We start from the raw sequence: 25,000 nt of genomic DNA on the forward strand, positions 1-25,000 counted from the left end.
TCTGCTCGTGTTTCATGAATGAGACCCATTAAATATAAAATGCATGTGTAGACTGATATTTTTCTAATGTCTGGACTCCTTTATTAAGGGAGTATGAATATACAAACAGATGTTTCAATATATTTGGTATTAAATGCATTTTCTGAGAATTTATATTTCAAGTTTTGACTGCAAATGTCACGTCCATAACGCTGGAACTGCCCAATAGGAATTTAAAGATGTGGTAGCATTAGATCTGGATGGGAAGGATAACTCTGGGAGTTGGAATGGCTGTGTCGCGATTCTGCCTTCTCACACCGCAACACAGGTTCGTGGATATGAGTATCGCGATTTCGGTTTCATATCGCGTATCGTTACAGCCCTAGTTAGCTCTGGGTGTGATTCCCCCTCGCCGGGAGATAATACAGACGGATGCTTCGCTAATTGGCTGTGTGGCAGCACAGGATGATCAGGGCGACCTAGAAACCTGGGCAAGCCTCAAAAGATATAAATACCCTGGAGCTACAAGCAGTGGAATTGGCTCTGAAGCACTTTGGGCCGGCCCTACTGAACCGCCATATTCTCATCAGAACGGACAATACATCGGTGGTATATCATTTCAACCACCAAGGCGCCACGAGGTCCAGCCAGTCTCTGAGAGTAGCATGAGACCTTCTGACATGGGCCTTCCCTCAGTTCACAAGCATCAGGGCGATGCATATACCGGGAGTGTTGAATGTGGTGGCAGACTTCTTGTCTCGCCACAGACCTTCGCCAGGAGAATGGAGACTCAGTCCAGAAGTAGTTCAGATGATTTGCCGACGATTTGGCAGAGCACACACACTTTGCCTCAGAGACCTCGACCCACTGCCCCCTGTGGTTCTCCTGCACAGAGAAGTCCAGCCCGTTGGGTCAGGATGCGCTAGCGCATGCCTGGCCAGATCTTCTACTCTATGCCTTTCTCCCGACCCCCTTAATTCTGCCAACTCTCCACAGAATACTTCAAGGGCACCACAGGATGCTCCTAGTGGCACTGAACTGGACAGGCAGACCTTGGTTCCCAAAGTTATGCCGGCTTCTCAAAGGGGAGCCCTGGAGCCTACTCAGGAGGCAGGACCGGCTCCTTCGGTTGCAGGGGCAGATTTGGCACCCAAGCCCAGATCGGCTACAGCTCTGTGACTGGCCGCTGAGGAGCCAGAATTATTGTTGAAGTCTTGTGATGTTAAGGTGCAAAACACAATCCAGAATTCTAGAGCACCTTCCACCAGAAATATCTATGCTTGTAGGTGGAAGCTTTCCACTGATTGGTGTACACTTAGAAGGTTGGTCCCTGAGCACTGTGCCAATGGTGTTATGCTTTCTGCAGTCCCTGCTAGACAACAACAGGGCACCCGCTACCCTAAAGTAGGGCTGGGACGGTTACCGCATTACCGCAATACCGCGGTCACGTGACGCTTACCGCGGGTCTGAGCTCGTCACCGTCATCACCGCAAAAAATTTTTTTTAAATAAAAAAATAAACACTGGCCTTCACATGTGTTCACGTTGTGTCTAATGACATGAATTCATTGATTCTAATGACATGGATTGTGTCTTATAACATTGTGTCTTACATGGATTCAAGGTTTTCTAAACAAAACTTATCATCAAAAGATAAGACCTTTCGCAAGTTGTTCCATGACACATAATAACATTCCATTCGTAGGCTATTGACGAACCCCTTAGTTACACTCTGTGGCGCGTTACGGCTGCGACGCGGCTACCGGAGCTGATCGCGCCCACTCTAGTCAATGCTTGTGTTCACTACAGCCACGACGCGGCGCGTTTCAGAAGCGTCTCTCCGCGCCGCTTCGCTAAAGATAGGCGCCTAGTCTATTTTCGACGGACGCTGCGTCCAAGCCGCACCGTAAATAAAAAAAAAAGTAAAAGCAGGACCTCAACTTTAAATTGCACGTGCTTATTTAACACAATTCTCTCACGTGAAGAACGCGTTTGTCAACCCTCGCGGAGTCGCGGCAAGTGCACACTCACAGCACCAGAGAGTAATCTTGACGGCACTTGCAAGAAAATGGATAAGTAGCCTAGGCTACATAATCAAATTCACAAATATTACACCATTTAAACATTACAAATACATAGGCTACTAGGTTACTAAAACAATATTTGTCAAAGAATATACTTGTATGTTCACAGTTTGAACGTTCTTGTTTCCATTTGTTTAATTTCAAGATCTGAGGTGAATTATCCATTGTTGCTTTTACAGCTACGGTTACAAAGCTGGAGCACTAAACGATATTCAAAGTCACATTGTATGCTTTTAACATTAAATAAAGCACACAAACAGTACCTGAGATTATCATTGCCACACTTTGTTTGTTGTTCCAGCCGCGACGTCGCAGAAAAAAAAAACTGGGGGAGGGTGGGGAGGGGGGTTGAGGTTTAAAGCGGTTTACCGCTATACCGAGGGAATTTCTTGCTTTTCAACCGCGGTAAGAAAAAATCCAAACCGTCCCAGCCCTACCCTAAAGTTATATGTGGCTGCAATTTCTGCTCAGCAAGTAAATGATCAAACTCTAGGGTCACATATTCTAATCACTCGGTTTCTGAAAGGTGCTCAGCGATGGCACCCTCCTCCAGCTGTTAGGGTGCCCTCATGGGACCTCAGTCTGGTTTTAAGAACACTTACACAACACCCCTTTGAGCCAATGGAGCATTGTGACCTGAAGTGGCTCTTAATAAAGACTGCATTCCTTTTGGCAATAACGTCAGCCAAACGCGTTGGTGAGCTCCACGCATTGTCAACCAATACGTCCTGTATGCGTTGGAATGCGGATGGAACAATGATGACATTGTGGCCTAACCCCTCATTCCTACTCAAAAGGCTCTCAACGTGATTTAGGAATCAACCAGTTGAGTTGGTAGCACTCAATCGTTCTGTGTCTGACACACAAGATGGCAATCAAACTGAACAATTTTGTCCAGTGCGAGCCCTTTGGGGCAATCTGAGAGCCACAGAGAAACTGCGACAGTCAGACTAACTCTTTCTCTGCGACGGCGAGCCAAGAAAATGCAACGAGAAGTATCTCAACATCTTGGGAAGCATTAAAAGGTGTCCCTCTAATGGACATTTGTGCAGCGGCTACTTGGTCAACCACTGATACCTTTTCCAGAGACTCCAGAGTTAATATGGCCACCCCTGGTGCTATGGAAGCGGCAGTCCTGTTGGGACCCTCAACTTCGGCTTAAGGTTAGGAGTAGCCTCCTCGTGACCTTGTTGTTATGAGCCATCCAGTGGGAAGCACTGCCTCTGGCGGTCAGTAAGAACGAAATAGAACAAGAGTTACGTATGAAACTACGGTCAGAGAATGTCTAATAAGGGGAGAACTTCCACTCTCAGTAAACTTCCGGCTTCTGAACTGCTTGCAGTTCCACTCTGGCTCCACATGAGGGCGCTCACAGGACGAGTGCAGAATGAATGGAGGTCTATGGCGCTATACCCCTCAAAATCCACTTTTCACAGAATATAATTTTTTGTCTAGTAATTTGAATGTTGTATTCGAAAGGAGATGCAAAGAAATTACACACTGCGGGGTGTTAGATTTTTTAGAGCAGGGATAGGCAACTCCGGTCCTGGAGGGCCACTGTCCTGCAGAGTTTAGCTTCAGCCCTGATAAAAACTCACCTGTCTGTATTTTTCTAGTAATCCTGAAAAAACTGATTGCCTTGTTCAGGTGTGTTTAATTAGGGTTGGAGTTAAACTCTGCAGGACAGTGGCCCTCCAGGACCGGAGTTGCCTATCCCTGTTTTAGACTTTCACTTTTTGCTTTAAAAAGTCTTTTAAAATGTCAATGACGTCATACTTATCGTACGACCAGAGATACTGCTTTACGGCAATCCTTCAGTCACTTTGGTGCTTTCGCGCTCTGCACTTTCTTTTCTCTCGAGGCATCAACAACACAGCTGACACAGGCAAACACACAACACAGCTGACACAGGCAAACACACAACACAGCTGACACAGGCAAACACACAACACAGCTGACACAGGCAAACACAACACAGCTGACACAGGCAAACACACAACACAGCTGACACAGGTAAACACACGTGCTGGAAGAGTTTTTGTTTTGTTGTTTTAAAAGACCACGCCCGAAAATACACACACACACACGATGCCATCAAGCGGTATCTCTGGTCGTAATCAGTCCTTCAAATCAAATCAGCGTTCATTAGCAGAATGCTAGCGTGTTATGGGCAACAACAACTCAACCTGTAAGAAATCGAAAGGACATAAGTACTCGTTTATTCAACTTTCGACCTATAACCCATGTTGAACTTGCAAAACCTACAATCAAATCTGAGATTTCTCAACGGCAATCGGGTGAAAGAGACGAATTTAGCCGTCTAGCCCCATAGACTCCCATTCATTCTGCACTCATGTGTGATCGCCCCCCAGTGGAACTCTGGTGGAACTACAACCAAAATTCTGTACAATAGGACTTAATAGGGAGTGGCCAGGCTCTTCGTAGACGGGCTCTGCTACGGTTCTATGAGTTCTGGATGACCGGCAGAGCTCCCTGTTACTCAGAGTCTCACGAGAGGATTCTGTAGACAGTTCGCGGGATGTCACGGGGTTAAATAGAGGGGATCCCCATGACATACCTGGTCATGTGATGATTTTGTTGTTATTAGACTCGACCTGTGCATGAGCAAGAGAGATAATATTCAGTGGGAAGCACTGCCTCTGGCGATCATCCAGAACTCATAGAACCGTAGTTACACACGTAACTCTCGTTATGTTCCGTTGGTTTTAGTTTTCATGGACATTCAGTTTGTTGTCATTAGTCACGTCTTCCTTTGTTTGATTTTCCCGCCACTCCCTTGTTACCATGGTCACCGTCATAATGATTTTGTTTGTTTCACCTGTGTATTGTTAATTACCGTTAATTGTGTAACACAGAGCCTTGAGGAACCCCTTTGTTAATAGTTAGAAGCTCAGATAGTTGTTCAATTTGTACATGTTGGGATCTACTAAATAGATAATTAGAGAACCAAGATAAAGTTAAATTAGATGCGCCAATAATACTACATGATCTGGTTTACAGAATAGAGTGATCAACAGTATCAAAAGCTTTAGCAAGATAAAAAACTAAATGATGAACGAAAACCAGATTGAGCAGATATTTAAGATGGAAAACACTTGAATGAGTCTCAAAAAAGTCCAGTGTCATCAGTTTCTGTCAGAAAAAGTGAATGGGATTCATGAAGTGTGTGTCCAAAGTCATTTGTTCCGTTGTCTAACTGGCGCTGGGGACAAACCGAAGCTGAAGTTAGTCAGTGGGAAGGAATTCTGACTCAAACACAAGAGCCGGAAGGAAGGCTTGGTTTTACAGCGAAGAAGACAAGACTGAGTCTTTGTTCCAGAAGGAACCAACAAGAAGCCATTCACACACACACACACACACACACACACACACACACACACTGTACTGCACTGCTCATGAATGCCCATGTCGAACGAAACAAACGCAGCCACTCTGTGAACTTCATATGTGGGCTGTGAACAATTTGAGATATTCCTGATTAACAAGGTCCCAAAGGGGAGGATTAAATCACTGAATAAAGCCCAGACTAACCCAGATCCCACAACATGACGAGATGCCAATTAAACATACTTTTGCCTTACAAACTTACATTGTTTTAAAATATTGATTTATAAAGAAAACTTACAAGTAATTACACTTCAAAGTGTACTTTCATAAACTAAAAAATGTGCTAAAAACTGCACAATAGTGTCGGCCCAGATCTGGGCCGGATCTGGGCCGACACTATGTTGCTGTCTGGGATTCAACTAGTAAACTATCAGTATTTAAGTTCACTTGTAGTATAGTTGCAGTACAAATGAAAAACGTAGTTGTGTACTCAGAGTTTTCTTTGATGGACATAGATAGAATACAGACCCTTGAAAAGTGCTGGACGCGGTTAAGAAACGGCTGCTGTATATATATACATTTTTGGACTCTGTCATAATTCACTTTCATTGTATGGTAAAAGTGCAGCTTAAATTCTGCATGAAGAAGAAAATCAAAGGGTTTGGGAAACACAGGAGGGCGAGGAAACGATTACAGAATTGTATCTTTTTGCTGAACTAGTTTAGGTTGAGTGAATGATTCAATGACTCACTCATAAAGACTTCACTCGTTTCATTACTGGATGAATCAGCGTTTTTGAACGAATCTCTTGAATGAATGATTCAATGACAAACACATTTTTAACAGTCTCTTGTCTCCACCTACTGGTGTAACGATGTAATGATACAATCTTTATTTGAAGCGTCAAGTTTCTTTCCAAAGGTGATTTACTCAATTTTAAACACTACTGTAGTCATCAGTGTTTATATCCGAACTATAAACTTTTATCCCAGAACTTCTGTGATAATATAGATATTTGTAAGACAGATATTTGATACTGTGTGGTTGAAAAGACTGTTTTCTATCTATACATCTATACAAAATATCTATACATGACAACGGCTGTCTCCGGATCAGAACACAGATCTAACGTTCCTGTGATCGTACTTGCCAAAGATCTGTCATCGATTAATCGAGCAGCTCAAACACCGGACAGTGTCTGGGTGAGCAAACTGATGCCATCAATCAAACGTCATATTTACAGTAATATCTGAAAATACCCTCAGTCTGGTCCCTGTGCATTAGACTGAGATATGTGTGTGTGCGTGTGTGTGTGTGTGTGTGTGTGTGACAGCATGAATCAGGCTCCTGTACTTCATCACCTGCTGAAACCCACATGACTCACAGATCAGCAGATTTAACCCTTCAAACACAAAAGCACAACATCTGAGTTGAGATCAGACACGATCAGTGCACCACCGATAGTTATTTCCTAAATTCTGAGATTAATTAATTTACTACTAAAGAGACACAAACGCAAAATAACATCAGCGTGAAGAGAAAAAGATTTTCCTTTTTTGGCATAAAGCAAAATTGTTTAAAATTGAGTCAAGAACCCTAGAACCCCATTAAAGTTTATATATATTATAACTCTTTAAAATCATTGAATTTAATACAGTTAAACGGAGATTTTGACAAACCCGCCTATCATGTCAATGTTAATCTCCTCATTTACAGTATGACTTCAGTTTTACCAAAACCATCCCAGGACAGGGGAGTATCATTAGTAGGGGGAAAAAATAAATAAAAATGAATAAATTATACATTTGTTGGCTTTACAAGTTGACCTTCACCGCCATAAAGATATTAGCGTTCGAGAAACACGAGAATGGAAACGCATCACATGTGCGCGTGCTCTACCTGTGCTGTCGGGCACGCGCTCTCTGGTGCTGCAGGTGAAGACATGTTCCTCGCTGTTCCTCTCTGAGGATCTTCAGGCTCTTCTGCTGCTCTCATGTCTTCAGTGCCGGATCAGCACACACACACTCACACACACTCTCTTCCATCTGTGCATCTGATCTCAGTGACCCACAGGAACTGTTACACTGACCGCTTTTGGTGTGTTATTGAGCGCGTGCGTCGTTGCAACAGTTTCGTCTCGGACTGACAGCGCGCGCACATGCACTGACACACACACACACACACACACACACACAGCGAGAGCGTGACTTTGGTGGGAGATATTTGCCCTCACATTGGACGGACAGCAGTTGCATTCAATGCCCTCGTTTAACCCTTTCCCTCCCAGCGGGTTTTTTAAAAGTTGCTAGGCACCGCCAGCATTTTTGATCTATTTAAATAATAATAATAATAATAATAATAATAGGCTAATAATAATTTTTGATTTTTTTTTTTTTTTAATGTACAAAACTTTCATGGCCCCCAGAATATTTTGTTGCATAAATATCTGAACATGCAATATGTCAAAAGAAAGAACAGACCCTCTACTTTTTATTCGCTTCATGTATTCTTTTTTATCAACACTTGAATGTGGGTGAGTTTCATAAAAAAATAATAAATAAAAAAAACATTTTGAACCAAAAGCTTGAGAAAATCATATTTTTATCAAATCGGCTTCAGATCGATGATCAAACACAGATGGAGTCGATCGAGTCCATCAACACCTCAAGCCTCAGTCGTTAACCCTTCATGGGTTCGACATTTCATTCAGTAACACCAGGCAGATTTGATTTATATGCTGTTTAATGTTGATGATCGTGTTATTTTACATATGCTATCACTTGTTTCTGTTTCTTTTTCGCATGTTTGATCAGGAGATCTCTTTCCAAAGATGTGTATCAGGAAATCTCCGTCAATGGCAAAGGAGTTAATATCTGAACGTCATTTCATACCAAAATATCAAAGTAGAATAGTTCAGGGTAGGTTTATTTCTTAAGATCAATTTCTATAAAGAAAAAAAGCTTAAAGTCTCCCTGTAGTCAATAATTGTATCCCTTAAAGCTCATCTTTAATCACCAAAATTACACAAAAAAATGTGTATGCGCTCATTTAGTATGCGCGGTTCTATGAATATGCAAATGGACCCCGCCTCCACTCACTCACTCAGCTCAGAGATCCACTGGTTGACGATCACACGTTGATCTGATTGGTTACAAGGTAGTTTGTGACGTCAGAAACACCAGCGATTTCAAAGCGTGTTTTTGAGACTGTCTTTGGTTCACTGCAGTTTAAAGGAGGAAATACTCAGCAATGGTGTCGACTTATGAATTTACACATGGTTTGTCTTAAAGCAGATTAAAAACACCACATAGACACATAAACAACATTAAACGCTTTAAAGCTTTGGTCACAAAACGCTATTTGAACATTTCCAATCAGATGAAAAAAATATAGCTGATTTACATTAGAACATGTGAGATGTCAAAATAGACCCTACTAATACCAAGAAAACAATTACCAAAATTCAAATAGCAAAAATGTAAAGTTAAAGTACAATATAAGCCTATATCAGGCCATTGATTTTGTAAACAAACAACGAGGCTCTGAGCGACTACAGCTGGAAAACATCACAAACCATAGTGAATGATTTCATAATGCTTCTGTAAATGAGGTTTTATATGGATAATGTTTTCATAACGTTGACACTGTTTCCTGTGCAGTGACGTTAGCCAATCAGAACAGTGGCAAGCCTTAAAGGGGCGGCGCCTTAAAAACGCATCATCTCAGACAGAGGCTCAGAACGAAGACTGAAAAATAATCGTTTTTCCACATCTTTTTTTTTTTTTTTTGTACAAAATCTTTATTAACTTTGCTAGGAACGTATCAAAATAAAAAACATGTCATGACCCTTTAAAACAGCTTTCTCACTGACTATGAATGAATGCCAGTGTAGATTTATTGTGTTCATTTGTTTACAGCTATAACAAACATATAATGAAACTTTAGTTTGGCTGACAATTCCCCAGAAAAATATAATAACTTTTTATTGACTTTGTTGACTTTTTCAACAGTTTAAAGAAACCATCACATTTACTAAACATGTCAGAGAAAACACATTTACTCAAAACCTTAACATTAATGATGAGAAACAGTAACACGAATGTTCTGTTACTTTGGATTCACAATATTGATAAAACACTGAATTGATGATTTCCAATGATTATATTTAATCAAATAAACCCTGCATATGTTTCCAATTATAAGTCTGTGACGTACCCATGTAATAATTAATAATAATAACGTAATTTGTCACGCCAGTTTTTAATACACGAAACAAAGAGAAAAGCTTTTAAAAGAAGAAACAGTTCGAAGAACAGAGAAACAAAAACTCAACAATCATTTCTAAAGTCGTTTAATTTCCAGCAGTTAAAAAACACACAGTTGAGGAGAAATGAACAACCCAGAAACATAATATAGTAAAACATGCTAAACATTAAATATTTCAAAAATGCAATTTTTCATAGTTAAAGGGACAGTCATAACCGTCTCTTAATAACTCGTGTGCTCATTGCATAATCCTGCGATATGAACTCAACTTCTGTAATATTTAACACACACTAAATGTTCTTCACTGAAGAGCATTTCTTCAAGGCATATGATTATGACATAAATAACAGCGTATGAAATATACAGTTCGCATACAATATATACAAATGCATCCATAACCTGTCAACATGTAATACTATATTTTATTATATTACAGAAGGTTTTACTCTAACCTACACTTAAATATATCATCATACATAACTAGTGTAATAATTAGTATGCATATATTTTAGCTGAACATGCGAGCATAATTAAAGAGAGGGCATTAATAATAACGCTCAAGTTTATACGGTTAAAAACTAAGGCACATTAAAAAATGTTTTTGGCTCAAAATCTGCAGCAAACTTGAAGGACATTAAACAGTCCATATATAATAACTACTTAATATTTCATAACACATCTTCTGAGATCAACTCTCGACAGGTGAATAAGAAATGTTTATAATATTGATGATTTTTCAAGAATTGTTGCTGTTTTTATGCATGTTGAAGTGGAAACAGGACAGATGTTATACATGTATTATATGATAAAAGAAATCATTGAGCCAAATTTATCATTTGATGAAAACATTAATTATGATTAATGTTCTTCAGTTCTAAAACACAGTAAAAATGCTAAATAATAATAATGTAAAACTGTTGCAGCGGATTTAAAAGCCGGCTACTGTCTCTGCTCAGAAAACTATGACCACAAACATCGAGGACACTGAATAATGTCCATTAGAGTGTGTGTGTGTGTGTGTGTGTGTGTGTGTGTGTTAATACTGGTGTTTCCAGAGACTGATCTGTTTATCCAGACCTCCAGTGATGATGGAGCTGCACTGATCGTTCATCCACACACACGTCACTGCGCCTGCAGGAGCACAGCACACTGGGGTTAGGGTCCCTACACAGGCATCATCACTACACATATTCCCTACACAGAGCGCTACACTCTAGAACGTTCTCTACACAGAACAATGCACTCTGGCACGTTCTCTACAAAGAGAATAGCAATCTAGAACGTTCCCTACACAGAGAGAACACTCTAGAACGTTCTCTACACAAAGCATTGCCCTCTAGAACATTCCCTACAAAGAGAGAACATTCTAGAACGTTCCCAACACAGACCGCTGCACTCTAGAACGTTCTCTACATAGATCCCTGCACTCTAGAACGTTCTCTACACAGAGCGCTGCACTCTAGAACGTTCCCAACACAGAGCGCTGCACTCTAGAACGTTCCCTACACAGAGCGCTGCACTCTAGAACGTTCCCAACACAGAGCGCTGCACTCTAGAACGTTCCCTACAAAGAGCGCTGCACTCTAGAACGTTCCCTATAGAGCGCTGCACTCTAGAACGTTCCCTACACATAGCGCTGCACTCTAGAACGTTCTCTACACAGAGCGCTGCACTCTAGAACGTTCTCTACACAGAGCGCTGCACTCTATAACGTTCTCTACATAGATCCCTGCACTCTAGAACGTTCCCAACACAGAGCACTGCACTCTAGAACGTTCTCTACACAGAGCGCTGCACTCTATAACGTTCTCTACATAGATCCCTGCACTCTAGAACGTCCCCTACAGAGCTCTGCACTCTAGAACGTCCCCTACAGAGCTCTGCACTCTAGAACGTTCTCTACATATTTCCCTGCACTCTAGAACGTTCCCTACAGAGCGCTGCACTCTAGAACGTTCTCTACATAGATCCCTGCACTCTAGAACGTTCCCTACAGAGCGCTGCACTCTAGAACGTTCTCTACATATTTCCCTGCACTCTAGAACGTTCCCTACAGAGCACTGCACTCTAGAACGTTCTCTACATAGATCCATGCACTCTAGAACGTTCCCAACACAGACCGCTGCACTCTAGAACGTTCCCAACACAGAGCACTGCACTCTAGAACGTTCTCTACACAGAGCGCTGCACTCTAGAACGTTCTCTACACAGAGCACTGCACTCTAGAACGTTCTCTACATAGATCCCTGCACTCTAGAACGTTCTCTACACAGAGCGCTGCACTCTAGAACGTTCTCTACACAGAGCACTGCACTCTAGAACGTTCTCTACATAGATCCCTGCACTCTAGAACGTTCTCTACACAGAGCGCTGCACTCTATAACGTTCTCTACATAGATCCCTGCACTCTAGAACGTTCCCTACAGAGCGCTGCACTCTAGAACGTTCTCTACATAGATCCCTGCACTCTAGAACGTTCCCTACAGAGCGCTGCACTCTAGAACGTTCTCTACATATTTCCCTGCACTCTAGAACGTTCCCTACAGAGCACTGCACTCTAGAACGTTCTCTACATAGATCCATGCACTCTAGAACGTTCCCAACACAGACCGCTGCACTCTAGAACGTTCCCAACACAGAGCACTGCACTCTAGAACGTTCTCTACACAGAGCGCTGCACTCTAGAACGTTCTCTACACAGAGCACTGCACTCTAGAACGTTCTCTACACAGAGCGCTGCACTCTAGAACGTTCTCTACATAGATCCCTGCACTCTAGAACGTTCCCTACAGAGCGCTGCACTCTAGAACGTTCTCTACATATTTCCCTGCACTCTAGAACGTTCCCTACAGAGCACTGCACTCTAGAACGTTCTCTACATAGATCCATGCACTCTAGAACGTTCCCAACACAGACCGCTGCACTCTAGAACGTTCTCTACACAGAGCGCTGCACTCTAGAACGTTCTCTACATAGATCCATGCACTCTAGAACGTTCCCAACACAGAGCACTGCACTCTAGAACGTTCTCTACACAGAGCGCTGCACTCTAGAACGTTCCCAACACAGAGCATTGCACTCTAGAACGTGTGTGTGTTTACCTGAGTGAGCAGCAGGGATCTTGTGGATGACTTTACTGCTGAGGAGGTTCCACACACTGAGATCTCCTGACGTCCCTCCAGACAACACAGTGTTTCCATCCCAGCAGAAGCACCTACAGGAACAACACAAGTTACACAACTCCTCCACCCGAGACACTGAGATTTTTATATATAAATAACACATTTTTCTTAAATATAAACATGCATGTGTGTGTATTTATTTGGGACACAGCTCTAGTGTGTGTTCTGTTCACCTCTGCTCCTGCTCGGCGTGTACAGTAGCGATGAGCATTCCTGTCTGCACATCTGTCACCGCCAAACACGAGTCCTCGCCAACACTCAAGATATGCCTGCTGTCTGAACACACACACACACACACACAGTGTGTGAAACCAAACCACACAAGACACACACACAAGCACTCACTTACACACTCACACACAAGCACTCACTTACACACTCACACACAAGCACTCACTCACACACTTACACTCACAATCACTCACACTCTCTCAATTCTCACACACACACACTCTCTCTCTCTCACTCACTCACTCACTCACTCACTCACTCACTCACTCACTCACTCACTCACTCACTCACTCACTCACTCACTCACTCACTCACTCACACTCACTCTCACACACACACACACACTCACCAGGACTGAAGGCCAGCTGGTGGATCCTCCCAGTATGGCAGCTGAGCTGGTTGAGCGGCACAGGACTGGTCACGTCCCACACAGTGAGAGTTCCTTCTTTAGTGCCCGTCGCCATCAGTGTTCCAGCAGGGCTGAGGTCTAAAGAGTTGACCTGCGCACACGTGTGTGTGTACACACAATACACACATTAGATAAATCTTAACATTTCATAACACACAATAATATAAAGGCACTTTTCTTAAATAGGTTACAAACAGGAGAACAAAACGTGTGTCCCAGTTCACTCATGCACTATTCTATGCGGTGTTGTAGTACAGTAGTGTGTATCATCTCCTCCAGCTGAGACGCTTCAGATGCGACCGTTCAACATGATGGCTTTGAGTTGCTTGAAATATGATTGGAATCACTTCAAAAAAGGAAAATACAGTAAAGCACAACATGTGCAGCGCAAGTCATATCGGCTGCATAAAATTATAATAAGAACATCATTATAATTGTGTTTGGGACGTGGCTTTTAATGATCAGACTTGTTTTTGTAATCAGGCTCTCAAAAATTTGGATTTAGATTTATCGGCCAATATATCGGTTATCGCCTTTCAAATATAAAGAATTATCGGTTATCGGTATCGGTGCATCTCTACTTTAAATGCTAAAAAAACACACACTAAAATATGGACAATATGGATATGAATAAAATGGACAATCTTCTGGGATCTATTGTCGTAGGGCAAAATGGTGTTAGCATTACGTCATATTTGCCCCAAATCATCTATTTTAATAAACACTGGAAGCTGAAATATTGAGCATATTTCAGCATTAAACTTGTATTCTTATAGCTTGAATAAAGTCTATAGAGAAATATAATAATGCAGATCACCCTTACTCTTTCAGCTTGAGCCGACTGATCTCTGTGTGATCTTTAATCACGGCTAGTCGTCTTGATCACATCATACGATCGGCCAAGAAATCATCGTAAAGGATTCAATAAAATCTCACGGTGTAAATAATGGGGTTTAGAGACTTCGGCAACACTTTACAATAATGTTCATTAGTTAATGTATAAACTATCATGAACTAACAAGAGCGATACACTTGATACAGTGTTTATTAATCTTTGTTAATGTTAGATAATAAAAATGCAGCTGTTCATTGTTTGTTCATGTTAGTTCTCAGTGCATTAACTAATGTTAACAAATACAACTTTTGATTTTAATACCGTATTAGTAAATGCTGAAATTAATAAGAACTAAGATTAATAAATGCTGAAGAAGTGTTGTTAATTCTTAGTTCATGTTAAAGAACCGTATTGTAAAGTGTGACGAGACTTCTATCTCTTCTGTTGCACAGCTGCTCTGAGAAGTGCCGAACACACACGGCTCAGTTTGTGTGTGTCACAGTGTTTAAGATCCTCGGCACAAACCCCGGCCTCGTGCTCGAACTCAGCCAGCGGATCGAACCCGGAGCGTTTATTGCTGGAGACGTCGGCTGCGACACACTTCCAGATCTGTGGAGGAAACGGAGAACGCAGAACGTCAGCAACTCATTATAACCAGAAGAGAAGAAAAGTAAAGTAGTTGGAATATGTGGTAATGTTTTACTAACGTGTTATAATGCATTATATCTTTTCATAAATAATTGTAACCAAAGTTAAAATGCATTATAATTAGTGCTGGGCAACAATTAATCATCCTAAATAAAGTTTGTGTTTACATAATATATGTGTGTACTGTGTATAAATATTTTGTATATATGAGACCCTGGACCACAAAACCAGTCACATGTCGCACGGGTATATCTGTGGCAATAGCCAACTATACATGATATGGGTCAAAATTATCCAAAAATCATCCGGATATTAAGTAAAGATCATGTTCCATGAAGATATTTTGTAAATTTCCTACCGTAAATATATAAAACATGTATTTTTGTGAGTGAATGCAGCACAATCGCCAACATAAATGAACAACTTTGATTTTTTTGCACCCTCAGATTCCAGATCTTCATATATTCATATCTCGGACAAACCATGGACAATTCCATCAATGGAAAGCTTATTTATTCAGCTTTCGGATGATGTATAAATCTCAATTTCATAATATTGACCCATGTGACTGGTTTTGTAGCCCAGGGTCACATATATAAAGTACACATATATGCATATGTTTAATAAATATTTGCATGTAAATACTATATATATTTTTTTTTATTATATTATATATAAATAAAACATTTTTCTTAAATATATACACACGCGTGTATGTGTATTTTGGATTCGATTAATCGTTGCCCAGCACTAATTATAATATACTGCAGATTCCTCGTTAGGGTCCGAGAACTGAAGGGTCGTGAGCATCTATTGTCTCCACTCTTCTTCTTCTATGAGTTTATGGCAGAATGATGTGGGAGAATGATGAAATTTGGTACACAAACAGAGGACAGTCTGAACACGAACCACACCAAATTTGGAATCTCTAACTCATTCCCTCTAGCGCCACCAACTGTCCGAAGTTGCACTCACGTTTGTGCTAATAGCTTTTAAACCGGAAGGGCTGCAAACAATCTAATCTTTCGAACTCGTCCTGGACCGTTTGTCCGGTTCTCACCAAAAACATATTAAAAGCTTTTTGATAGACCCAACCCATAATGTGCAAACGGACTTGACGGTCAGGAGATATGAGAAATGGCTATTTTTGCCTATACCTGAGTCGAACAACACCCAATTTTCCCATATTGACCATTTGCTGTCGGCCATCTTGAATTTTGCTGTAAAATGCTGTATTTTATGAATGCATTAGCATATTTTTACGAAACTTGCTATGTCATCATGCGCTGAATACCCGAGAAGTAGAGACAACAAAATGTATAATCAAATTAAAAATTATAAAATCTCATAGCTTTCGATTAGTTTAGCCTAATAAAACTGATTCCTTGAGTCACACAGAGAACAAGGACACCAATCATGCTAACAGCACCACCAACTGGTCAAAAGTCATGAGCAATTAAATCATATTACTAGTGATTATACTCGTATATCTTCATCTGTTCTGTCTGAAATAATCTAAAAATGTCTTTAATTACTCGTTGTTGCAGTTATGAGTCTGAAGCTCGTAACTCGTGCCTTTGTGTTCGGCTCACAACAAACAAACAGACAATCTGAGATTGGTTGTCTGTCATGTGTTTTAATGCATTATACTTTCTAAAAGTGTGTTCTATAAATAGACAAGTATTATAATTAATGCTGTCAATCGATTAAAAAAATTAACTCGATTAATCACAACTTTTTTCTCTGATTAATCGCAATTTAAAACACTTTCGCATTCATTGCGAAATGACGGCGTTTCCATTAACCGATGTTATGTGACTAAAACTTCATTTTTTCCTCTCGCGATCAGTAAAATCATTTTAAAAACCATGTCAATGGACGTTGGTAGGTTTATGTACTATATCCCAGCCGCCGCACTAGCCATTATTATTAATTGAAGGAGATGTATGTGTGTTTTCAAGCATTAATGGTGAGGAACGACCCTTATTATCCTTGTGAGCGGCTCATATGAGGTGTTTCTGGGTGTTTCTCCCTCATTTCTGCTTCCAGGTCTTGATTGTGGCATTTATTTGAGGTTTAGAATCCATTATTCCTGTAATTATTCTGTCTTTTATGAATTTAATAAAGAACTCTGTCTCTTATTCTGTCCAAACACACGCGTCGTCTACGTCAGGTGACCTGTAAATGCGCAAAAACTGTTTCCATTGCAGTTTTGCGAAATATTTATTTTCCGAATTGCCTGAAAAACCTCCTCATGCGAGCGGGAAAACTTGTTTGCGATAAATGCGAGTTTTTGCGAAATTGACGTGTTTCCATTGGGCGTATTTTCAATTCGCAATTTCAATTTGCGCAATTTGAAGGGTAACGGAAACGCAGCTACTGATACTAATACAGATATTGATGTCTGGATAAAAAAATTCCCCCAATTTTTAGCATTAATTATAGCCATTCAACATTACAGTGTAATTAAAAGCTATCAATTTTTTAACATTAGGCTTCAAAAATTAAATATTTGAACACGTTAAACTGGACAAAAATGAAGCGCATGCGTTAACGTGTTAATACTGACAGCCCTGATTATAATGTATAATAACTGTGGTTACAATTACTCATGAGACCACAAGGTGCATCTCAAGGCATAATCAATGCATTTAAAATACTTTTATAATGCATTATATATTAAGGTTTAAGTGTTACTGAATATGCAACTATAACTTTTCTGACGATGTTTCTAACACTTGGTACCAAGTAAACAGGTTTAGTCATCCTTGAATGTTACGCAAGGAAGCAAACTTGGCCAGACTAAATGAGAAGACCTTCACAGTCGAGTCCCAGGACGCCGTGTAAAGTCTGTCGTCCCTCCAGCAAATATGGCTGACCGCGTCATCATGACCCATCAGAGTCTCCTGTCTTCTTCCATACGCTACTGAGTAAAAATACCTGAGACAGGGATCCAAGAGCAGGTGAAGAGAGAAAGGGGAGACAGAGTGAAAACAATGAGGAATGTGTTAAAGTGACTTCAGAATTACAGGGATATGACTGTGGTCAGTGTATAAATCTTACACATTATTGTCCCAGGACGAGCACACGACGATCTCATCATCAGGCAGCATCAGGCAGGAGGACAGCGCCTTGAAGAGTGTGTTTTAGTCAGAGGTCAGATTAGCTCTTATTTACTGTGGCTGTTGTACAGGGGCTCCAGAAAGCATTTGCCACAGTTCAAGTATCCTCATAAAGGCAGGGAATATGTCTTAAAGGGTCCTATTGTGGCCTTTTACAGTCTTGATTTTGTTTTTTTGGGGTGTACTAGAATATGTTAGAAAACGCATTATTTTTCACATATTTTACATTATTACAGCTCCTCTCTCCCCACTCTGCTTTTAAGTGTAGCTTATGTTTCCAAATACTTTTCGGGGCCACTGTGTCTTCGCTAAAGAGCTTACCATGTTGGAGAAGGACACGCTTCTTTGCAGGCCATTCTCTTTGGAGAACATCTTCAGTGTAGAGTCTACATGAGGATACAATATGTGTTAATTCATGTTAGCAATGTGCTAAATTATGCTAGCAACATGTTAAAAAATGTTAGCAATGTGCTAATCCATCCTAGAAATATGTTAACAATGTGTTAAATCATGCTAGAAACATGTTAAAACATGCTAACAATGTGCTAAACCAAACTAGAAATGTAAGTGTGGTAAAACATGCTAATAATATGCAGATTAATGCTAGAAAATTGCCAAAACATGTTAGCAATGTGTTAAATCATGTCAGCAACATGCTAGCAATGTGCCAAGTCATGCTAGAAACAGATTAACGATGTGCTAAATCATGTTGATAACATGCTAAAACATGCTAACAATGTGTTACTTTATGTCACCAACATGATAAAACATGCAAGAAATGTGCTAATTTATACTAGCAACGCGTTAAAACATGCTAGCAATGTGCTAATTCATGCTGGAAGCATGTTAACAATGTCTTAAATCATGTTAGCAATGTGCAAAATCATGCTATACACGTTAAAATGTGTTAATTCATGCTTGCAATACGTCAGTAATGTGCTAATTCATTGCTAAAACATGTTAATATGCAAAGTCATGCTAGAAACATGTTAACAATGTGCTAAAATGCTAACATGCTAATTTAATGCTAGCAACATGTTAAAACATGCTAGCAATGTGCTAAATCATGCTGGAAGTATGCTAACAATGTGTTAAATCATGTTAGCAATATGTTAGCAATGTGCTATTTCATGGTAGAACCATGCTAGCAATGTGCTACATGTTAACAACATGTTAAAACATGCAAGCAATGTGATAATTTATGCTAACAACATGTTAAACATGCTAACATTGTGCTAACATTATATTACAGTTCTGAGAAATCAATCAGAGGAATTTATGGCAGCCTCTCACAGACTTGAGACTAAATAACGGAGGGATTCCTGACCTTGAGAAGTGGAGAAGATGGCATCTCCACTGAGGGTCACAGCGATGCCTGTCACTGCCCTGCAGAAGCACAACACCAGCGTCAGACGCAGCTCTCGCTAGCCATCTGTTCTCAAACACACACAGCCACACCAGCAGATACTCACTCCTTGTGTATTTTGTAGCAAGACTGCAACTCAAGTTTGTTCATGTTGCTCCAGGCCATTCTCCTGCTCTCCTCAGTCAGGTCCTCGAACGAGTCCATACTCGGAGACACTGTATTTCAGATTAAAATAGAGTCAAGGCCTTTAAAATAAACGTTTTAAGTGAGAATAGTGCCAGGAGGCGTATAGTCATAGTGTGTAACTCCCTATAAACACACAGAGAGGCTTTTGGATTCGCCAGTTGTTGTTTCTTAGACATAATTTCTTACTTTTATTAGGTTTTGCATTTAGATTCACATTTAGAAATTCTAAAAGACTACTTTTCGTCAAGGTTTAGATATTTTTCTGTTAGATAAGTATAATGTTTTGCAATCAAACATTACAATTTTGTTAGAAATTGAGATTAACCCCTTCATTGCTGTGTTTTTGTAGTTGTTGTTTTGCATCATGGCTGATTTGTAGTTCACACCAACAAAAGACTCTCTGAGTTTTCGTTTTTTTTTGTATTGTTTTTGTATCCCCCCCACCCCCTCAAACCCCCTCCCCCTCCTTGATTTTCACATGATGTTCACATAGCTAATGTATAGAAGCTTGTTTCCGCCACAAAATAAAACATTTTAAAAGATAATTGCGACTTTTTCTCACAATTGCGAGTTTACATCTCGCAATTCTGACTTTATTTCTCGCAATTGCGACTTTATATCATGCAATTCTGATTTTAAATCTCCCAATTGTGACTTTATTTCTCAGAATTGCGACTTTATATCTTGCAATTGCGACTTTATTTCTCAGAATTGTGACTTTATATCTCGCAATTGCGACTTTATTTCTCAGAATTGTGACTTTATATCTCGCAATTGCGACTTTATATCATGCAATTCTGACTTTATTTCTCAGAATTGTGACTTTATATCATGCAATTGTGACTTTATATCATGCAATTCTGACTTTATATCTCGCAATTGCGACTTTATTTCTCAGAATTGTGACTTTATATCTCGCAATTGCGACTTTATATCATGCAATTCTGACTTTATTTCTCAGAATTGTGACTTTATATCATGCAATTGTGACTTTATATCATGCAATTCTGACTTTATATCTTGCAATTGCGACTTTATATCTCCCAATTGTGACTTTATTTCTCAGAATTGCGACTTTATATCTCGCAATTGCGACTTTATATCATGCAATTCTGACTTTATATCTCGCAATTGCAACTTTATTTCTCAGAATTGCGACTTTATAACACGCAATTGCGACTTTATTTCTCACAATTCTGACTTGATATCTCGCAATTGTGAGAAAAGAATTGTGAGATAAAAAGTCGCAATTATTATTATTTTTATTAATTATTATTATTCAGTGGCGGAAACAAGCTTCCATACTAATGCGACAAAAGTCACCAAGTGTCATCCCTTCTTTTGCTCTGTGGGCCAGGGATGCGCCGGTACCTGGCGAGAGCTCGCAGCTGCTGAGACTGACGGTCGCTGACAGGTTGTGGAAGCGAGGAGTGATCCTCTGAGGATGAGGAGTGGTGAAGAGCTGCCGCGGCGTCTGGCCAAACTCCAGTATTTGAGTTAGCATGGCTATTTTCTGATCCGTGTCCTCAATACTGCAGAAACACACACATACACACTGACAAAATGTACACTGACAAATATAAAACACAAAGAAAAATCAAAACGATGAGCTATTTAACCCTTGTGCATCAATTAAAAAGGTCCATAGAGGACAAAAATGTGTCAAAAAAACTCATAAAAGTTTGAAGTTTGGGAGCACAGAGTTAAGTTTGGTCTCATTTTAAAGAAGACCCTTGGCAGATTATTGTTGAAGTAAGAAAAAGTTAATGGGCCCTATCTTGCACCCGGCGCAATTGACTTTGTACAGCGACACATGTATCATTCCTATTTTGCACCCGCGCACAGTGGACTTTTCCCTCCACAGACGCACGTGGGTAAATTAGGGAATGAACTTGCGCTCCCGGGGGCGGTTCAGCGAAAAGAGGAGGCGTGATCCGGCGCAAACGTTCCCTGATGCTATTTTGCAGTTTCAGAAAACAATTCCACCACAGACCAGGAGAAACCTCGTCTAAAGTCAGTGGCGCGTTATTCAGACGCTATTTTAAGGGCGCATGCTTGGCCATAATGTAGCGTGTGCACAACACACACACACTTTGCTTCTCTCATATACACAGAAGCAGCAGTTTTCATTTTTGCAATCCATACATTATTACAAGGAAAAATATTCCACACGAGGGAAATCATTGTGGTGTCCATGAAGATGTGAAAGAATAGGCATAAATCTAGCTTACACATTTACCCAAATTATCATACGCCTGTTTAACCGAAGCTAATCTGGGTGTGTTTCTCCATCCCCAATGTCACTTCTCTGTGTTTTACGGCCCTGACGAGAACGTCGGTCTCCTCGGCTGTGAACCGCTCCTGGCGTGCGTCTGGCAAACCCGCCGTTATAATAGCAATCCGCCATGGAACAAGCGTGCCTGCTCTTAAAGAGAATGTGAGATGATGCTCTGACTGGTTTATTTCACGATACGCCCAAACCACACCTATGAGTAATGAAGCGACTTCAGACCAACACATTTTAGATTTGCGAGACCCGACCCACAATGTTACTTGTGTTTCGCGTTTGATACTTGCTAAACCCGTTAAAATAGGGCCCAAAAAGTGAAACCAACAAAGTTATAGAGGTTTAAGTTTATGAAAATTATTTATGAACATTATTTTATATAAAAGATATATTTTATGAAACCTGTTGAACTCTAAAACTGCTAAAAAAATAAAAGCCATAAATCTAATCAAGTCGTGTTCCACATTTTAGGTTGATATCTCAAAAAATGAGCTTTCAGTGAGATGTTGTTTGGGCGCAGTACCACTTTTCCCCATTAGATGCAGCAAAACACACACACACACACACACACACACACACACACACACACACACACACAATTAGAGCTGCATAACTGAAGTCTTGCCAACAGAATAAAAGCCCCAGAAGAAAAAACCCTTGAAACAAAGGGCTTCAATGGGGACACTTTTGTCCTTGAGGTCCTGAGTGGAACTACTTTGTGTATCTACTGCATAATAGATTTATTAAAGGAAATAGTAAAATTCATGAAAGTTAATGAGAGAGATATTGACGTTACCTATCGCAGTCGACTCCTCCCTCATATGTTAACGGATGGAACACTGTAATATAGCAGACATAAAACAATATGAATAACATACTAATCCTTCATACTGTATAATATCGGTGTTATTTTACCGTTATGGCTGGCCACGGCCTCGCTGCCCTTCTGCTTATACCCGAAGATCAGGTCGATCCACTCGTGCAGGTGTTCAGACACACACTGACTCTCCAGAGCCAGACGCTGCTTCTGCAGGAAGTCGTCCGGATCTGCTTACGCACATGTGAAACAAACAACGTGTTGTAAAGTGTTAGAGAGAAATAAAGCTAAAGTTATGACCATTAACATGAAAGTATTTGTCGGGACAAACTTTTATGCTGGCTTGACAAAGCCTTGTTTGAACGTTAAAAAGCTTCCTAGCATGTTTTATCATGTTGTTAGCACGTCTTAGCATTATTTTGCTAACATGTTTGTTGCATGTTTTTACACACTGTTAGCATGAATTAACATGTAACTAACATGTCTTATCAATTGCTTACATGTTTTAACATGTTTCTAACACGAATACACATGTACTTGCATTGTTTAAACACATTGCTAACATGATTAAGCATGTTGATAGTGTTTTATCAGATTGCTAGCATAATATAAAATAATTTAACACATTGCTAGCATTACTTAACATGTTGCTAGTATGATTTAACTTGGTGGTAATATGTTTTAACACATTGCTAACATGATTTAACATGTTACTAACATGTCTTACCAATTGCTGACATGTTGCTAACATGTTTTAGCATGTTGCTAACATGAACGAGCACATCGGTAGCATGATTTAACATTGTTAAGACAATTTAACATGTTTTTAACAAATTTGAATGTTAGAAGCAAGCTAGTTGCTAGTTATTGTATAAAAGTTTTGGCGCCTTCAAAGAAAGTCTATGGGGTTTTCCATAGTTTTGATCATTTATTTAGAGAAAACCGTAAATCTGAATAAGATTAAATAGTGAATTTGCTCCATATATCTTGACATTTTCAGCTAATAAGACTGATAAAAGCTAATATTCTGTAGATATCTTAATATGAACATTTTCCCAATCAAAGGGACTATAGTTTTAAAGAAATACCGGGTTCAGTCACTAGAGGGCGTAATTTACATGCAATCACATCATTACCGCACGGCACAAGCTGATTGGCTCTGCTGATCCTGCAGCCAATGAGATCGCTTGCTCATCATAGTCTGTTTGAGTGTTTGAGCTCCTCTGAGCCATTATATGACACATTATATGAGATAAAACGATTGATTATTTTCGTTTTCGAATCACGATATGAAACGGATCGAACATCGTGTGGTCATGAGGGACAGGAGAACGCGTGCGCACCTGATGCCCACGGAGGAAGATCAACACCTTCCACTCTTCCTCCTCCCTGCCTCCGGCCCAGATCCAAACCCAGCAGATTCTTCAGAAAACTGCTGTCACTTCCGTAGAACTCAGGAATCAGCTGTACACACACACACACACACACACACACACATGCGCACGCACACACACACACACACATACTATTGCAAGACTGAAATTAAACACAGTAAGGACCTTAGCACACAGAATTATTAAAGTCTCCCTGTAGTCAATCATTTTATCCCTTAAAACTCACGTTTGATCACCAAAATTACATATTTAAACGTTTTTTTTTTTACTTGAAAAATGCCTTTAAATATCTTGAATGTAACTCGACACCCTTGCCTCATTTAATATGCGCGGTTCTATGAATATGCAAATGAGCCCCGCCTCCACTCACTCACTCAGCTCAGAGATCCACTGGTTGACGATCACACGTTGATCTGATTGGTTACAAGGTAGTTTGTGACGTCAGAAACACCAGCGATTTCAAAGCGTGTTTTTGAGACTGTCTTTGGTTCACTGCAGTTTTAAGGAGAAAATACTCAGCAATGGAGTCGACTTATGAATTTACACATGGTTTGTCTTAAAGCAGATTAAAAACAGGCTTCGTACAGATACTGTAAAATAAAATTCCAAGACTTTCAAGGACTTTTCGAACACAATTTTTTTGGTTTTCAAGGACTAAAATCGGAGATCTCACTTATAAAACGATATCTTGATTATCTTTCAAATTCTAAAAAAGATAAATGACTGCATGCAATGACTGCGGTAACGTTAACCATTGAAAGGAGACTAGGACAAAGATATCGCTTTCCTTATTAAATGTTTTGTTCTCATGAATGTATGAATGACCTGAAGAATGAAAGCGGTCTCA

At 40.1% G+C, this 25,000-nt stretch overlaps 2 protein-coding genes across 2 annotated transcripts in view; both read right to left on the reverse strand.

Moving 5' to 3' along the window:
* Nucleotides 1-7,451, reverse strand: part of ank2b (ankyrin 2b, neuronal) — a 150,553-nt gene extending 143,102 nt beyond the window's left edge. The window contains exon 1 of the mRNA XM_084108689.1: nt 7,310-7,451. Within this exon, the coding sequence (XP_083964815.1) occupies nt 7,310-7,405 (96 nt within the window). The 5' untranslated portion in view covers nt 7,406-7,451. The remainder of the gene's footprint in view (nt 1-7,309) is intronic.
* A 2,294-nt stretch (nt 7,452-9,745) lies between these two features.
* nsmaf (neutral sphingomyelinase (N-SMase) activation associated factor) overlaps nt 9,746-25,000 on the reverse strand; it is a 27,038-nt gene continuing 11,783 nt past the window's right edge. The window contains exons 18-31 of the mRNA XM_084108983.1: nt 24,103-24,223; nt 22,858-22,989; nt 22,739-22,781; nt 21,027-21,187; nt 19,576-19,684; nt 19,431-19,489; nt 18,425-18,489; nt 18,045-18,112; nt 17,798-17,921; nt 14,859-14,942; nt 13,439-13,589; nt 13,032-13,134; nt 12,778-12,890; nt 9,746-10,807 (exon numbers count right to left, since the gene is read on the reverse strand). Coding sequence (XP_083965109.1) covers nt 10,713-10,807; nt 12,778-12,890; nt 13,032-13,134; nt 13,439-13,589; nt 14,859-14,942; nt 17,798-17,921; nt 18,045-18,112; nt 18,425-18,489; nt 19,431-19,489; nt 19,576-19,684; nt 21,027-21,187; nt 22,739-22,781; nt 22,858-22,989; nt 24,103-24,223 — 1,428 coding nt within the window. The 3' untranslated portion in view covers nt 9,746-10,712. The remainder of the gene's footprint in view (nt 10,808-12,777; nt 12,891-13,031; nt 13,135-13,438; nt 13,590-14,858; nt 14,943-17,797; nt 17,922-18,044; nt 18,113-18,424; nt 18,490-19,430; nt 19,490-19,575; nt 19,685-21,026; nt 21,188-22,738; nt 22,782-22,857; nt 22,990-24,102; nt 24,224-25,000) is intronic.

Source organism: Abramis brama, assembly GCF_963993115.1.
Source record: "Abramis brama genome assembly, chromosome: 3".
Classification (NCBI taxonomy): Eukaryota; Metazoa; Chordata; class Actinopteri; order Cypriniformes; family Leuciscidae; genus Abramis; species Abramis brama.